Raw genomic sequence first — 18,930 nt, 5'->3', positions numbered from 1 at the left:
ACAGCAAAGATAATTCAGGCTCTCTAGCAGCCAGGATTCCCGACTCCAAAGCAAAGAAGACCCAACATGGATGTGAAGAGGACAAGTCTGGTAGAGAACGAAGCCTGGACTGGAATCCAAGATTGTTATGTAATATAATGTAATACGATCCTATGATAATCCTGAAGCTTATGAAAACTGGACCATTCAACCATCCATTCATCCACCCAACAAACTTTTACTGATCACCTACAACATGCCAGACATTGTGCTAGAACTGGGGATGATTAAAATATGAATATTCTAAAGCAAAAAAAAATGTTTAAAAAAGACCTATCACAGTGATATTACCATGTGCTCAGAGAGCCTCATTTGTTCTTGTCCCATTTTTAATGACAGTAATACCAATTATAATGGATAACAATCTGTACTATCTCACACAATCTTCCAAACAACCCCATAAAGGATTACCAGGGCCATCTTACAGATACTGGGACACAGAGACGTTATTTGCTAGTAAAGACAAAGCTGGGTAAACAAATGCTGTAGTACCTTCGGCTACTATGTCATGAACCCACAGAGCCATTCACCACTACGACTCCATGTTATGTGTTTGCACCTTAAACACACACACACACACACACACACACACACACACACACACACGCACACCCACCCACCCACATACCTTACTGGATCAAACATGTATGAGAAATATTTGCCCTCCCAAAATCACCTTCTGGTACCTCCTTGAGTTATATGTAAATTTACCTAGTCACACCTGAAGATGCACTTTTTCCCCTCCTTGATGCAGATTTCTAATAGCTTGAAGTACCAGAACTAAACAGTGGCTGATGAACTTGCCATCAGCCTGTGGATTCGGGATTAGCTCTGATCCTGAGCACACATTCTTTGTCTCCTCATGCTGCACCACCCTGTCTCTGCCCTGGTTTTCTGGGCAAAGTAAGGATGAAGGACACCGAGCACCTGGAGCATTCTACTGCCTCATTCCAACAAGGGAAAATAGAACCTGGTCCAGAAACGTCATTTGCAAATGTTAGGTTTCTTTCAGTCCTGATTCACTACTGGCATAAACATCTGCTGGTCACTCTAAGGAAAAGTAAGCTAGAAGCTGTCTGAGCTTACCATTGAAACCAAAAGTTTGATATTTTGGACTGCACAATATGTCATTAGGTTGTATTTTGTGCCTCAGTTGCTGTAACTGAAAATAGCCATAACACTCCTTGCTACCCCATTTCAGAGTTTTTCTCAAGCACAAAAATAATATTAATTAAGCTCTTTCAGTCCCTTGGTTTAAATGTTTAGATAGGCTATAACATAAAGTAAGATTTGTTTTAGGGGCAAAGAATGTCATTCACATAGTCTGATAGTTAGCATTTGTCTTTTGTCAAATACTATCCCCAAGATATTTCCATCTCAAAATAGGTACAGACCAGGCTAATCTCCTTAATAGGAATAACCAACAAGAAAAAGCATACACTAGCATTTTATGAATGCTTCCATTCCTAAAACTAATCAATGTTAAATTACGGTCAAATACTTTGCTCAATGTTATTGTCATGTGAATAGTATTGCCTTTCTGCTAAGAAACGAAACTGAACTAAACTTATTAAACTCATCACGTTTGTTTCATTAGTGGCCATCAATGACCTGTAATCAGGCACAGTTCATTAGTGGAATTAACATACAGACTTCAATTTGTTTGTTTTTATCTTCTGCTGTCAACATTAACCAACGTTCATTGTTGAAGTTGCATTAGGCCTAAGAAAAACATCTTCTCTGAGTTAGAATACAGTTCCTGTTGGTTGGTTATAGTTTGATGGACAGCAAGGGTTGGTGGGGTTCCTGACCTCACCTTCCTGACCTCAGTGTACTTAGTGTTTCCTGTTGCTCTAAATACACTGTCCTGTCTATATAAAGATGGTGACACTGAATTGAAATGCATGTGGCTCTGACTAGCCCTGTGGGGGATTCTACAACACCTTCCTTTCCTATTTTAGAATTCTTCCTCCACCACTGCATTCTAGCCCGTGCATTGCGCCCCAGCTGTAGAGTTCAGGGTGGTTTCACAGTCCACAGGCAGCTATGTCTCAAAGGGGTCATTTCCTCATTTCCTTTACTCAAGAACTACATCCCTTACAGCCTCCAGGAAACAATATCTGTCCATGAGAGATTGAATTATAGGCCAAGGTTGAGTTTTAACTCTTGACTCTCCTGATTTCTGTTCCAGTGAATCTTTTTTAACTTACTTTGATCTACAGCCATTAACATTTCTCCCCAAATTTGATGCAATCTGGTATTTATTGCTTGCATTCCAAAAGAAGGTGTAGATTTAAATGATTTGGCTTCAAGAATATGATCTTTGAAACCCCATATTTGCAGCAGTGGTAGAGGAACTGTGAGGCTTTAGAAAGAGATGGAAAGAACAGAGCCACAATCAGCTTCCTCTATTGGTAGGTGAGACAAAAGTCCACAGAGGAAAACGGCATGAGATTTAAATTGAAAATTTGTGTCATTTGAAAATTTATGAATAAGAATAAAAAGGTTTTTTGTGATTAAAATAAAATGACTGGCCAACCTAATGGATTCAAGAGAGTAGTATTTAATAGATGGAAAAAGAATTTTACATCCCTGCAAGAAACTCTTTCTTTCCTCCCCCACATCACTGCTATAATGTTAGTAAGGCAGGGACAGCATGAATTTTGCAGGAGAGTAAAGTTCTGTCATATGATATGCACAGAGCCTCACAGGGGCATCACACCAGGATGAAAAGTGGGCTGGGAAGGAGCGTGATTCCGTATCTCGTTGATTAGTCATGAAAGTTGGAGGTAGGTATACTTGTTAAGCCAAAGGAATTTTAATTATAACTTGATCTTTATGGTTATCCATTGATTTGTATTAATGTGCACCTCCAAATCTTCTAATTTGTATTTAGGTCTCAAAAGCAAAAAAAAAAAAAAAAAAAAAAAGGAAAACAGCAAAAGGGATATTCGTAGTAGTGCTACATTGAGGGGTCTAAGGAACAGAACAGATTCAGGCACTATGTAGCTGCCATTACATAGTAATTGCCAAAGTCAAGAAAAAACTGTTTAAACTTTTCCACACTGGAACTACACACTGTAAACAGAAATTTTTATTCTGATTCCAAACCTAAGCTGTGGCCTTACACACAGAAATCCCCAGCGCTCTGCATTTTCAATGACCTCATTATTGCTTTAGTGGTTTTCCTCACCTGAATATTTCTTAGGTGCTAAGAAAGGGATGAGGATGTAATGTTTGATACTTTGGGATTCCTTTAACTCTCCCTTCTCTTTTGTAACATATTTGCATGATATGTGTGGTAGGCTATATAACAGCCCCTGAAAGATATTCATGTCCTAATTCGTGAAACTTATGGATAATATTACCTACGTAGTAAAGGGGACTTTGCAGATGTATTCAAGTTAAAGATTTTGAGACGGGGAGACTATCCTTGACTATTCAGGTGGGCCCAATGTTATCACAGGGTCCTTATAAGGGGACCAAAGTGAGAAAGAGATGTGAAGACAAAAGCAGAAGTTGGAGAGATGTGCTTTGAAGATGGAGGAAGGAGCCACCAGCTGAGAAATGCAAGTGGTCTCTAGAAGCAGGATAAGGGAAGAAAATGAATTTCTACCCAACAGCCTCCAGAAGAAACACTGCCCTGCCGACATGTTGATTTTAGACTTCTGATTTCTGGACTGTGACAGCATAAATCTGTGTTGTTTTAAGACACAAACTGTGTAGTAGCTGGTTGCATCAGCAATAGGAAACTACTACAGTGCGAAATGGGCAGATTTGCTTCTTAAGGATACTTGTATCCTCTTTTAAATCATGTCATGTTTTTGAAATGGGACCACAGAAGGTCCTGAAGCCAGCAGGAAACATCTGGTGGAATCTGGAGTCCTCAGGCAAGTATGCACTTGGCTTCTCTCTTAAGGAATGATCCTGTGCTCCTATAGACTAAGAGATCCAACCCTTCTGATTTCCAGGAGATTGCTTTTGGAAACTGAAACCTTAAACTTCTTCCTTGAAAATGAAAGACAAGCCATTATTGAGTGGGAAGTTAGACCATGAACTTTCCAACACCCACTCTCAATTTGAGTCTCTTTACCGTAGTTCGTTTATTTTCTCTTTATTAAAACTGATCATATATGTTTTCTATCAAGATGAAAACCCTCTGGAATCAGACTTAAGATTTCTTCTGAGCATTTCCAGTCTTTTCAACGAATGCAAAGATTCCGTAATGCAGAAGTACGTGTGCATGCATATTGAGGTAGGAACTGGAATTGTAGAGAATCAAAAGGTTTCTTTTCATCAGATGCCTCAGAGGAATACGCTGCTGGTTCTTGAGCTGAGAGAGAAGTATTAGGTTGGTGCAAAAGTAATTGCGGTTTAAAAAATTAAAAATAATTGCAAAACTGCAATTACTTTTGCACCAACCTAATAGCACTCATTAAAGCCATTTTATTTACACAGTTGATTTTTACAACAAGCTTATTGCTCTGATCTTAGGCCAAATATACGAACAACAAAATCTCAATAACATAAAAACTAAGTTTCAAGTGGAAACTAATTTCAAAGAGACGGGAAAGAGGGTGCTGTATTAGCATCTGTTCTTCAGGAAAAAGCTCGCTGCTTTTCTTACGTAAGAGTTCTGTTAAACCAAATGGGCTTTCCAGTAGATACAAACTCATCATGAAGAGCACGGTGCTTGGAATTTCCTGCAGCTGAGTCCCTGCAGGGGCAGCCTCCTGGAAGATGGTAATTACCGATACAGAAAACTCCTCATTAATAATACTAGTCATGTATAGCTGCCTTTATACTTACACCTGATAGATTAAAATAAAAAAAAACACAAAAAAAAAACTTCTCTATAAGAGTATATCAAAAGGCAAATTAATCATATTTAAGCTGTTAGTTTTTATGTGCGTATTCAACTACCATTGAAACCTATATACCAAATTTGACCTTTTCATGATCCTTCATGAATGGGACGGAGTGCCCTCCCATGTCGAATGGGCTTGGGATCCTCTGCGTGTCACTCCCTTGCCTCACTGCTGTGCCCCTGCTTTCTCACCCCTCAGTCTTCTATCTTCACTTTCCAACCTGACTTGACTGTTAGAGTCTAGACAACAGTCAAGAATTCTAAAAACCCTCACCTTACGGCTTCCTCTGAGGATTTCAGAGCTTAATGAATGGTCCCAATTCTTAGAAAGAAGAGCCAAATTTTTTCATGACTGCCGTGAAAGGAAATTACACAATATTTCTTCAGGGGCCTTTACAAGTAGTTGCTGCACAGTGCAAATTGGAAAAACAGGACAGATTTCTCATGAGGGCTGGACCAGATGGCCTGTGAGGCTGCTCTCAGAGTCTTCCCTCGCTGTCAATTCCAAGAAAAAAAAAAAATCACTGCTGGGCTTTTGTTTTGGTTTCCAATCTGAGTAACTGAAAATCAGCCTGCAATGAGGATTTTTAAATGTATTTTGCTTCTGAGCTCTAGGAGCAAGATGTCAAAGTAATCTCTAAAATCATGAAGAAGAGTAAAGTATGCTCAACGCTGAAGACCCCAATGAGCATTTCTTATCCAGGACTGACTTGTAACACTTTCCGGTCATTTGTGCCCACAGTTTTGCAGCTCTTTCTAAAACACCAGTTCTTTACAAATTGTGATGCTAATTACACGATCATCTGGAAATTAATTTATGTCCAGCTTCAGAACATGTGCAAGTAGAGGGCTCCTGTGGGGACGCTGTGGGGTCCTCACGACTCTTCAGGAGATGAAGAAAGCTGGTCTGGCTCTCTCAGTGCCTATGTCATGGCTTTGCTTCTTCTAAAGAGAAAAGCTCGAACTGCAACCTGTGCATATGTATAGAAGGGAATTGGTCCTTCTAGAAGCATTGCATGCCCTGTGCTTCTTTCCTAGGTTGAAAAAGGGAACATAACCAAGAAGTTGCAAGGTAGAAACTAAAGGAGTGCAAGGAATCCTACTCATGGAGTCAGGAAACCTGAAATTGGCCTTAACCGTCCCATCGGCAGCCTGAGAAACTCTCAGCAAAGAACTGGCCGTTCGTATAAAATAATGTGAGTGAACTAGATGGCATCTAAAGTTTCCTCCCTGCTAACCTCCATGGCTCAGTCATTTCTAGTGACCACATAGGATTAATCATTCTCAATAGTAAAATGGAAATTTGAAAGACTTTTGCCTTAAATTTCTCAGTCTCTATCACTCTATTCTCAATTCTCAAAAGAGTGGAAAACTGTTGACAATGATGTTTTTTTAAGCATACAACGTGATTAATTTGCAACATCGAATCATTTTTTATTATGTCTAATAACTATCAGAATGGCTTTGAAATTCTTGCAGTAAAAGTATGAATTGATGCTAGTGAATTCAGTTCTTCTCATAAAGAGGTTTTTCCTCTCCTACAAGGAGCTTTGAAGAATACTCAGAGAAACCAAGAGTTCTATATTTTGATCAGATTCACTGGACCCAAACCTCATACTACTCAGGAATCAATATACTAATCAATATACTAGTGCTGGACCATAAATTGGGTGAAATAAATTTGAAGAACCAGTCAAATTTATTAATCTGATTTTCCTTTTGAATTTAATGTGATTTGTTCCCTCCTTCTCTCAGAACATTTCTCAAATTATCACAAATTGAAATGTTTGGAGAACATTTTCTAAAAGGATATCTCTAAAAATGAGTGCACTTCTAAAGGGGGTCATTGAGTGGACTTGAGATTAAGGATTCCATCTGTAACAACCCTATTGACGAGTGCAGCTAGAAAACGAGCTGTTTCTGAAAACACTTTGGATGGATTCCTTCACTTGTACATGCGTGCGTACACACACACACACACACACACACACACACACTTCCAGAGCCATGAAATGACGTGTGCCTAGCAACTTCCGGAGGCTCCCTCTCCTCCTACCGTTTTCTCACCATCCCATGAATGCCAGACTTCTGACTGGTGCCTTGCAGAGGTGGAATAAACTCTATGAGATTGAATCAGCAACTAATTTTCAGGAAGGTTTCTCCACCTCCCCGTTCTCAGCATTTTGCTCTGAAGAAGAGAGTGAAAGCCCACACCCATAGGAGTCAGTGGGAATGACAAATGTATTCTTTACCAGAAAAAAGGCATTTTAAATAACAAGCTGCTCTCTTCTCTGGACTAAAGTCAAATATTTCTATTTGAAACACAGCCACAGAGTTGGCTCTTCTCCTCTTCCTCCACTTCAGCCCACCTATTTCCTCCCACTTTTCCCCCGTATGGAGGCTCACACACACACTCACACACACACACACACACACACACACACACAGAGTCACACACACTTGATGCCTTTTACGTAATCAGCTGACAAGATTGATTTCACTTCTATTGCTTTGATTCAAAATCTGCCCACCATTCGTGGGAGGTAAAGAACAGTGGATGAGATGTGCGCTTTAATAAAAAGGCTGGGAAAGGAATGCATGGGAAAAGCATCTGGTCTGAGTTTTTCTATGGACTGTTGCTTCTATATAGAAAAATAGAGAGTGCTATGGAATTCAACACAAAGTCTCTTGTTTCAAACTTACAACTCTAAAACTTGTATTTGGACCAACTTCCAGATTAAGCCTCTCTTAACAGAACTTCGTAATCAGAGACCCTGATAAAAAATTCATAATGGTTCCACCAATGTTAATGTTTACTTTGTGTCTAAATTGCTTACCCTGATCTCCAGGGTGCCATAATCTGACCCCTCTTTACCTCTACAAGATGCTCTCTCACCACGTCCCTGCATGAGCCCTCTGCCCTATTCCATTGTTTCTCACCACCCCATGCAGTCTTTGAGATATGCTGCATCCCCGGCTGTAGTCGGCTGTCCTTCTCTGTGCTCTTCTTGGTATTTCTCCTTCCTCAATACCAAGCTCCACTGACCTTTCTCATGAAACTTATCCCTGACTCCTACAGCCCTTGGTGAATGAGGTCTCCTCAAACTACAGCAAGCGTTCTTTGTTTTACTTAACATATGCAGCCATTTTGTGTAGAAAACTAGTCCGATTAAACTATAAGCACTCAAGAGAGGACTCTCACTCTCTGTATCTCCAACAATTAACAGAATGTCCTACATGTATAGTCATTTCTCAAGCAGTTATTGAGTAGCTATTATGTGCCAGGTGCCAAGTTTAGACTCTGGTTTACAGAGATGAATAAAATCTAGACCTCGTGCTGCTCATGGACTAATGGGGAAGACACAGATGCAAATAGATAATAGCAACACTATGCAAGCAATCATTTCCATGATTGCATAACAGAAGTAAGAACCAGATGCAGGGAAGGCATTAAGAGAAAATATTTAATGCTCTATGGGATGGAGACAAGAAAAGTTTCACAGAGAAGATTATGCTAGAGTTGCGTCTTGGAGGATGCATACCTAGGAGTTCACCTGACTGACCAAGAGGGGTAGGACAATTCCAGAGCAGAAGGACCAGCATGGAAAATGACACAGAGACATTAAAAATAACAACAAAAAAGCCCCAAGAAGTTTCAGCCCTCTCTCGATTAGGCACTTCTCATAAAGCATGAGGTTGGAGGTAAGATGAGAAAACAAAGAGTAGTGACTGAAAAGCATGATGGAAGCCAGACCATGAAGGAACTCAGGTACCATTTAGGTAGTTTGGATTTTATCTCCTGAGCTACTGAGTGGCATTGAAAGAATTTGGAAATAATGTTATAATCTGACAGCACCAATTACATGCTAAAAATAATGATTACGACAAACAGATTGTCCTTCAATGGATAAATGGTTAAAAAAACAACAACTGTGGAACATCCATAGCATAGAACACTACTCAGCAATAAAAAGAAATGAATTATTGATACACGCAACAATTTGGATGGGCCTCAAGAGAATTACACTAAGTGAAAAAAGCCAGTCCCAAAATATTTTAAAAAAACAAACCTATGATTCCATTTATATAATGTTCTTGAAACCACAGAATTATAGAGATGGATCACAGATTAGTGGTTGCCAAAGATTAAGGATTGGGGAGCAAATACGTGGACGTGGCTCTAAGGGGTCGTTTGAGGGAGTCTTGTGGTAATGGAACAATTCTGCTTCTTCACGGTGGTGGTAGTTACACAAACTCTTACATGTGATAAAATTGCATAGACATATAAACTTACACACACATGAATATATACGCAACTAGTAAAGTCTGAATAGATTCTGTGGATTGTATCAACATCAATTTATCAGTTTTGATGTTGTGCTCGAGTTATGCAAGATGTTATCACTGGAAAAAACTGGATGGAGGGTAAATGAAAATTCCCTGTATGTGTGCATGTGTGTGTGTATGCGTGAATTCCAGAATATATAGTTATTTCAAAAAAAATTTAAATGATGACAATAATGATAACGGTTAGCCTAAAAAAACTGGAAAAAGAGAAGTTTTTAGTGGAATTAAAGATTATTGCTCAGACAATATTTCTTCTTGTAAAGAATTCTCTTAAGAATTTCAAAGCTTGTTTTATGTAACCATACAGCACAAGGTTACATTGACATGGATGTATATGTTACAGATAAAATTTTTCGCAATGAAATTGAGTTCATCAATATTGAAATTATTCTATAGTTAAAGTAACAATTTTAGAATGGGGGTGGGCGTAGCTTATCAGCACAAATGTGCTCAATTCTGAATGACAAAAGCTCTGAGATCATGTCAAACACTAGTAGCTGGACCATTCTAAAAAGTTATTTAAAAAAATAAATAAATAGATTAATAACACCCGACCAACGAAACAAGCAAAAACAACCAAACAAATCTGACTTAACTTCTGTTTTAAGTGATTTGGTTTTCTTAGGATGAAGGGTTCATGTATGTGTCTACATCTATCATATCTACATTTATCATGTATATGGTTGAAGATGGTACATCAAACTCTAACACAGTGTGATGAACTCTGAGATTAAAAACACATGTAAAAATACCATAAATTCTCATGCATTAAAAAAGCACAAATATAAAAACTAGAAGGAACAAAATAGTCCTATGTTATTTACATTCAGGATAGTCCCCAGGCTAAATGTTAAGTGAAATCTTGTTCTCTTGGGCTGACAGTATCATTTAAGTAGCAAATTGTCCTAGTGGATTTTTCTCATCCTCAGCCTTGAAACAACAGCAAATTTTATGCAAAAGTCTTGCACAATGGTAGTGTGGATCTAACAGAATTTATATGCTTCACACAAGTATATATTAATTTTTTCTAAAATCCCAAGTTCATGAGTTTTTGATTTATGAATGGTAATCATAGACTATGATATGAGTTGGGCTTTAAAAATCGTAAGGCATTATATCAGTAGAAGGCATTCTACTAGTTTACCAGGGTTATAAGTACGTCCTCAATGGCCAAGTAGCACCTTACAGCAGAATTGGAACCTGAAAGAAGTCCTTGGGATGGCAAAAACAGGTGGCAGATATGGGCACAATTACTCATGCCTCAAGATGTAACCATAATCCTGGAACTGAGGACAATATGGCAGCCTCAAAATGGATAAACCAAGAAGGCCCAGACATGACTATCTCCCCCCAAAATATAGCCTTTATAAGAAAATGTCTCACGATAGATTATTATTTGTTTGTTTTCTTATTCATGGTCTGTTTCCCCAACCTGAATGTAAGCCCCCAACCTTGCCTGGGTTCTACATCTTTGTGTACCCAGTTCTAGTAGAGTTCCTGGTGCAGAATAGATGCTCAGTATATATTTGTTGACTAACTGAATACTTCTTCACTCTATAACACTGCTTTTAACAATATTTGAGTGGTAGACACTCCGAATTCTGATGAAAGCTATGAACACTCTCTTCAGAAAAAAAAGTGCACAAAAAGATAATGATCTTGATTTCCTATAGGGTTCATGGATCCAGATTAAGCTATGCCTATGGAAATCATGTTTTAGGATGAGACTATTATTTTAAACACAATCAGCCACTGACTTTCTATTCTAGTTCCTTCAGGCATTTTCCTGGTCATTTACGTAAGCTAATTACCTCCCCAACTCTATAGCATTATTTTTTATGTTTTGCTATTTATCATTGATTAATAGTCATACATGCACATTAAATTTTGGTGATATCAATTTCAAAGAAAAGGATAATTAAGCTAATAAAAATATTTCTATTATTTTTTATAAAGTGTATAATTAGTCTCTCTCTCCACCTGCCTCTCTCTGCCTCTCTTTTTCTCTCCAACACTAAGGAGTCTTAATGTACACTTGGCATAATCTCATAATCTCTTTCCTAAAGGTCACCCTGAGTGGAATTTGAAAAAGAGAGGGTTTAAGTCACAAACACAAAACCACCTGCCTGATATAGATGGAATGGTTCAGAATCAGAAGGAGAGTGGAGGTAAGGTATCTTGTCCAGTCACCATAAACAGCAAATTGTATAATTGAATTCAAAGTATACAGAAGACCACCTATGGCTAACATTTTGTAGAAAAGAGCTGTCCTTAGTTACCAGTAATGAAACATGCCCAAGTGAATCTTGCCCACTGAACTTTTGGCAAGGGGAGACAATTATCATCCCATCTGAGCTGAGCTGTAAGTTACCAGCAAACCCTTAATGGAAATCTCCTGCCTTCTAAAAGCCTTCATTAGACCAAATTCTTCCAGTACAATGATCCACAAGCAACTATGAAACTCTGCCACAATAAATGAAGGGTGTTACTTTTTATTTCTTCTGGTTTACAAAAAGAAAGTTCATGGTGCTGCTAAAGTGCCGAAGGCCACAATCCAAATCACCTTTGTGATCTGCTTTAACCCTGAGTGTCCTATTCCTAGGGCCCCGCCAAGGAAGGCAGAGAGCAGTTCATCTCCATCTCAGCACCTGAACTGCGTCCACAGGGCAGGGGTTGGGTGTGTGCCACAGAAGCAGCAATAGAAGATGCCAACGCACTCCATACTGCAGTCTCAGTCAGCAAACTGTCCTTGTGGGGCCCTACTCTCCTTCATGAAAATATTGGGAAAAGCAGAGACACACAGCAGACACTTCAAAGAGGTGGCTGGAGTCAGGCTGCTTGCATGGTACTGAGGTTGGAGCAAAGAGCTTTAGCTATGGTTTTTAATGCTTGGACACCCCCCACTCACAGCTTTCTTTCTTAATGGCTCAAAAATACATCAAAACAACAGTGCTTGGAGTTTTTGCAATGAGAAGCTGTCCTGTAACTCTGCAAAGAAACTTTTTCAAGGACAAGTTTTCTAGAAATTGTTTTAAATGCTTATTTCAAAAGCCCCACATGGGAAACAGTCTTAGGTGCGCATTGTTTTAATTGCATTAAGTTCTTTCTATTCTAAAATCTGGTTCCTAGGAAAGATGCTGGATAGTTAAATGTAAATCGTTGACAGAATCCTATATGCAAATTAGAGTAACCAAAGCCTTCGGAAGATGCATCATTAGCTTTTCTCCGCTACATCTGCAAACACTTTTAGAGATTAGAAGCATAATAGTTTAAAAGAAATAAAGTCAGAAAGGCTTAGTACAAAGCAGACATAATGAGGAGGCAGGAGTCACATAATTGAATAATGAAATTTTCTACTTATCAAATTTAAGTCATTCCCTGTTAAAGAGAGCATCAACTATTACCAGGAAGATTTCCAACTATGGAAAACAACATAGAGGGAGAGGGAGCTTAAAATTTTATAAGGAAAATAGTTGTATTACAACAATTGACTTTTTCTCCATGTTTCACAACACGGCCCACATTTATTTCGAGCAGTAATTTAGATTTTAATATGTCAGTGTTCAATCTAATTTGCCATTTGGGGGGGGTTCTTCCTGCAACAAAACTTCCTCAAAGGCTTGCATTGCATTTGTTACCATGGTCTTTCAAAAGATAAATAAGAATGCAGTACTAGATGGGAAACTATTTTTAATAGTGTAATCACAGAAACTACAGTCTGTACCATAAAATAGGACAATCACATTTGCTGTTGAAAAACTACCCTGATCTCAATACCAGTTTCCAGCAGTGTATTATTCTCCGCAGACTGGAATTCATACAGCTTCTAAGGTGTTCCTAATACTTTAGAATGCACAAAATAGGCCACATTAAAAACTAAAATAAAAAAATCCTACACACACACAGAACACAACACAGCCACCTTGGGTTTTCCACCCTGCTAAAGAGCTATTTTAGAGACACCTGAGAATTCTAAATTAAGCAACCCACAGATGAGTAAGTCACTTTTCAAAACCGGTGAACTGTCTCCACTGCACCTATACAGAACACGGAAAACCCTAGGCAGAGGGAATCGTACATCCATACCTATATTTCATGCCAGTCTGCTTTGCGGTGGACTCTTTGAGAGAAATGTGGTGCTGAGGGGTGAACGTCCCCAGGCTGCGTGCGATGATTGCGACCGTGCGGAATTTGGCCCGGGCTGCGTTCACCACATTGGGGGCGGTGGAGCTCTGCTTGCTCAGAAGTCGGTCCTCACCATTCCGACTCTTCAAATTGTGCTCTGTGCAGGCTATGGAGACTTGCATTGCTTCCCCGGGCAGCACACGGTCCCTCTCAGAACCCCAAAACACAGGCAGTCACGAGAGGTTGAGCAGTTGGGAGGGTTTCTGCTCGCCTTGTCACCCCTCCTCGGCGCACCCCCTTTCCTGGGATGCCGTCAGAGGAGTCCTCGCGGCAGACTTCAGAGCCGGGAAAGTGGCTGCGGTGCAGGACAGAGCCCCGGGCACTGAGAGAAGTAAACAGCCAGCCCCGAAGTTGTCACAGCAGCTGGAGCGCGGATCAGGCTAGCAAGTCTTCCCGGGCAGTAACCTCGGCTGATTAAACAGCCAAATCCATGTAGTCGGGAGGCTTTTGCAGACGCCTAGTACTGATCATTCGTGCTGACTACACACAGCCCTGCAGGAAGCCCATCCGCCGTGTCTGCATGCGGGCTCGCCTCTGGGCGATGGCTCAAATCCACGCAGGCATGCCGCAAGATGCGCCGCCAGCACCCTCTGGACCTCAGGCAGGCTGCTCAACTGGCACGCGGAGCATCCCACGAAGCAGCTAAACGCAAGCCCGGCCCCGGGGACCGGTGGTCCTCATCCACTCAGCCTGCAAGCTCCCTCCCTGCCCCTCTCTGGGAGGTCCTGGGGGCTCCTCAAGACCCCTCCCCATTCATTTTCAGGCAAAAGCCTTGGTCGCTGAGCCCACAGGGACACGGGTTTGTAGCTGCAGGAGAAGCAGGCAGCGAGTTCCCTTAAAGAGCTCCTTGTCTTTGTGTGCAGCGGGAAGGCACGGATCACTTTCACACAGCCTTGCTGTAGCAGAAGCTGGAGGGCTGCTCATGAAGGGGGACTCTGCTCAGACTCAGACCAAATCCTGCTGCAGCACAACAGTTGGAACAGGGGGAGGGTGGAGTGGGGGTGTTTCTGCCACTGAACATGCCAGTGAATTAACACGTGATTACTCTGTGACTGGCTGGCTTGCTAAAACAGCCTAAAGTCCCTATTATTAGCCTTGCCAGGGTTCATTTACCCTTTGCATATTATTTCTGAAGCAGATAAGTTTGAAGTTTCCTGAAAAGCCACAGTGCAGACTTTTTGGAGTCAAGACAGCTAACTTGCGGCAGGCTCTATTTTGGCTCCCAAAGGCTGGCCAACGATGGGCGAGGAGGCAGCAGTCCAGCACCACCCAAAAAGGGGCTGCACTAAGTGAGCAGAGGTCCACATCACCATCCGGAAAGGTCCAGGCCAGTGGCCGGAAGCATGTACACTGCCTGCTGGTCATCTACGGCCAGCTGGTGAGGACAAGCACCGTCCCCAGATCAGTGGTGGGCAGCAAGACGTGAGGTGGGAACATTGCCTGGATCAGTGTCAAGTGAAAAGCAACTGCTCAATAAACGTGGTTGAATCAAACCAAGCACCAATTGGCCAATAACAATTTATGTCTCCGTTTGAAATGCATGAAGCCAGAATCCTTGTACGATGAATTTACACTAAAATTGTGGCTTCTGCAAAATCAGTTTTCTAACTGTTTCCAGACACCGCTGTCAAGCAAAAAGAAACAAAGAAACAGAGCTCAAATCAAGAATATTTATGAGCACCATCTCTGCACTAGGCAATAGAGAGAAATGTGGCAGAAAAAAATGGAGCACTGTTCCTCTCCTCAAGGAACGAGCAATCTGGGTGAGAAGTACAAAGCATTCTGTCGTAAACGGGCTAATTGACGGTATCAGAGTCATATTAGTTAGAATGAGTTATACAGACACTGAGTCTACTAGGGCTTAACAGGGGAATGATTACCGACAGCTGGAGAAAGTTCTCATTGATTAATTCCCCATACTTCTCCTAAGACCCTATTAGGTACCTGGGTTTGTTGTTGCTGGGGTACAAAGATGACTTAGACAAAGGCTGCACCTCAAGGAGCTCCTGGATGCCCAGGCAGCCCGCACAGAGCGAAGGGACTTTGCTTGGGGCATGAATTTGATTAGCAGGAAAGGAGGGAGTCTGTCATCCCAGAGGTTGGTGGGTGTGGGGAGAACACACACTCTGTCTGTGTCTATGTAATAAATAAAATAAAATAAAATAAAAATAGCAGGTCTGACCACTTCTTCCCAGCCAAATTAAGGTGTAGAAATAAAATTTTTAAGTACAATCTGTGCCTATTTTCAGTTCTATTCCAGATATGAATCTTAACATTTTATAACCTGCAGAAAAGGTTTAAAGCATATTCTGGAATTTCCTCTTTTATCCTCCATGCCCTCCCCACTCTTTACTTTAAAATATAAATAAACTGTCTAGTTTTCAGTGGTTGGGAAGTAACGTTAGGACGGGGTGAGGGTTGTAGAAAGGGACAAATGAACCTAGGACGCCTTCTTTTTACCCTCAGCTCCAAGGCAGGAGTTCTTGAAGCATATCTTTGTTCCCCGGAATAAATAGCAGTGGGCAGAGAGGAAGCAGATCATTAGAATGTTTATTTTTTCACACTAAGCTGGCTCATCGGAAATGATCAATGCAAATCAGGAAAAGAGTCAAATTGAGAAGAGGAAGAAGTGGGAGGAATCAGAAGGAACAGCTCAAAAAAGGGGGAAAAATAAAGCAGCCTGGGAGGCAAGACGGAACACAGCGATCACCCCGACAGGGCCAGAGGGGTCAGGAGTCAGTGGCTAAGGCGCAGGAGGTGTGGAAGGTGGCTAAGGCCTGAGGTAAGAGTGCTGCCAATGCTACAGGGAGGAGGGGGGTGCTGAGGGTGCCAGGGGTCTGGACACTGCTAGCTGAAGTGTCAGAACTAAGAGCAAGGCCTGAAAACATAACCAGCAGAGGGACTAGGTTATCAGAATAAAACATGCATAGCAGAGTGCCTCTGAGTCACCCTTTCATCCCCCACAAGACCAAGCAGAGTGCCTTGTGCATAGCAGGCCCTCACTCTATAAATAATTGAGAGAGGGAGATAAGGAAGCAACGGAAGGAGGAGAGAGGAAGGGAGGAGTATGGGAGTATGCCAAATTCTTAGATAAACTTGATTCCTTAAAAAAAAAGAGAAGAAGAAGAAAAAAGAAAGAAAGAAAATCCTGCACATGCTACTTTCACACAGCTTGCTCCTTAAAAGGAGTGAATAATCGCCCCACATTCACATCTGCACCTCTTGTGTAGAGGCAAGTGTTCCAGCCTTCAGCACATGCCTCCGAGAGAATCAAAGACCCGAGGCCAGAGCAATGCTCACAGTGCAAGCCTCTTCCTTGCTGCCCACGGTGCACCTTTTCAGATCTGTCGCCACACGAGCTTTCTGACTACCAGCCAGCAGCTTGGTGACTTACCCAGCTGAGCTCACCCTGCCCGGCATTAATGGAGCAGTAGGTCTCAGGAGCCCGGAAATTGGATAATCGTTGGCTGTGAGGACGCTCATTCCTAATAACTTCGTGCTAACAGGCCACATGCTAATGAAGCTGGGAAATTAGATGTGGAATATGTGTCTTTTCATGGTCACACAGTAGGATTCAGAGGAGTTCTCACTATTATTATTTCAGGTTCACAAAAGACCCACAAGTGATATAGATATCAATGTAGACATAAGCACAGATACAGATACACGTGTACATGTATATAGAGATATAAATATAGATAGAGGCATAGATATTGTTATGGGCCCCCCGAATCCATATGTAGAAGTCCTGATCCCCAGGTAAGTAGCTCAGAAGGTGACTGTATTGGAGAATAGGCTCTTTAAAGAGGTCATTGAGGTAAAATGACTGGTGTCCTTATCAGAAGAGAAGATTAAGACAAAGCCACACACAGAGGGAAGGTCATGCCAGGACACAGGCAGAAGACGGCCGTCTGCAAGCTAAGGAGAGGGGTCTCGGAAGAAATCAATCCTGCTGACACCTTGATCTGGGACTTCCAGCCTCCAGAATTCTGAAAAAATAAATTTCTCTTGTTTCAGCCACCCAATCTGTGGTATTTTGTTATAGCAGCCTTAACAAATTAATACAGATGTAGATATTGCTTGTTTTTATTTTAATTCTTATATTTTTGGTCAAGAGAAACTATGGAGCTCTCTCAGGAACGTGCTCCTAAACGTCATTATTAGACCACGATGAATGTCATTATCAGGCCACTCTACACCTCCTAAGCCAACCCTACAAATGTGCTCCAAAGACCAGATCCAAACACAACTCCTTTCCACAAAGGCATACAGACTTTACATGGTGATGTTTGATTAAAAAAAGAAAAAAGTGGTGGTTTTCAAGGCACTTCCAGTACTTTTCCTTGTTCTTAGTAATCTCATTATTTTGCCAATTTGCCCGTTTAAGGGCTTGCTTTATATTGGGCACCCGGAATCAGAAACCTCAGAACTGTCATGAGGTGGTAGAGACAGGCCTGCACCAGCAGGCAAAGGCCTGGGTTCCAAACCCGGATATGTCACTTTGCCTGTGACCTCAGGTGTCATTACAGCTCTCTGTGCCTCTTTTCTCTCACCTGAAATAGGAGGGCGATACATATTTATTTCCAAGATCCTCTCTTGTTTTATACATTCCATGAGATGTTTTTTCAGATTACAAGATTACAGAGCCAAATTACCACTTACCCTGAACTCTTGCCTTGGTCTCAGCTGGTCTCTATTATTACCTGATATTTGGAATTCTTTTGAAATAATGTCAAAGGGTCATCACTGGCTCATGGTACAGAGCTGGTCAGCAACAGACCACAGGCTCTTTAACTTGCACCTTATCTTCTCATGGTCATCCTAGAGTCTTGACGGTAACATGGAAGGACTCTAGGGTGGGGACTGAGTTAGAGCTGGGTGTGAATCCCAGCTCAGCTTTACCCCTTCTTTCCCATGTGTACTAAGCAGTATTCTCAACCTTCCTGTGCCTCAGCCTCCTGTGAGGAAAAAATGGTACAAGAACATGCTTCCCTGGATGTTGGTGGGAATTGCACGATAGAGTGCTTAGCCCACACACAGCACGGACATGGGCTAAATGCTAAGTATCCATCTCAATCTATCAAAGCAGGGCTGTGAGGAAGTCTTTCATTTCCTCTCACTCAAGCTCACCGGGAGACTTCAGCAATTACTAATAGCAGTAACACTTACACAGCACTTCCTATATCCTAGAAACTCTTAAGAACACCTTACATGTATTAACTCATTTTATCCTCATAAAATCAAATGAAGGGGGTGCTATGTTATCAATTGCATTCTATAGATGAGGAAACATGTAACACAGAGGAGTTAAATAACTTACCCAAGGTGACACCGGCAAGAAGCTGCAGACCTGGGACTTACCTTGGTCAAGGGACGGGGGAAGGGGGGATGGAGGGTTGGCGGACGGAGGGGAGGGGCACGCCTGCCTTCCTAACCACTGTGCATACTGCTCCTCACTGCAAGAACTTCCTTGTGAGAAGGGCTTTGAATAG

The 18,930-nt window shown here is 41.4% G+C and overlaps 1 protein-coding gene across 3 annotated transcripts in view; it reads right to left on the bottom strand.

Moving 5' to 3' along the window:
* KCNAB1 (potassium voltage-gated channel subfamily A regulatory beta subunit 1) overlaps positions 1–18,930 on the bottom strand; it is a 367,955-nt gene that overhangs the window by 220,827 nt on the left and 128,198 nt on the right. Inside the window, exon 1 of one of the 3 annotated variants that reach the window (XM_019731969.3) lies at positions 13,340–14,385. The exons of the other annotated variants lie outside the window; for them this stretch is intronic. Within the exon in view, the coding sequence (XP_019587528.1) occupies positions 13,340–13,560 (221 nt within the window). The 5' untranslated portion in view covers positions 13,561–14,385. Of the gene's footprint in view, positions 1–13,339; positions 14,386–18,930 lie in introns of those variants that run through there. 3 annotated transcript variants of the gene reach the window in all.

This window comes from Rhinolophus sinicus, chromosome 17, assembly GCF_057876585.1.
Source record: "Rhinolophus sinicus isolate RSI-liver-muscle chromosome 17, RSI-T2T, whole genome shotgun sequence".
NCBI classification, from domain to species: domain Eukaryota; kingdom Metazoa; phylum Chordata; class Mammalia; order Chiroptera; family Rhinolophidae; genus Rhinolophus; species Rhinolophus sinicus.
Note: the sequence above shows the minus strand (reverse complement) of the source record. Positions and strands in the feature narration are given on the sequence as shown.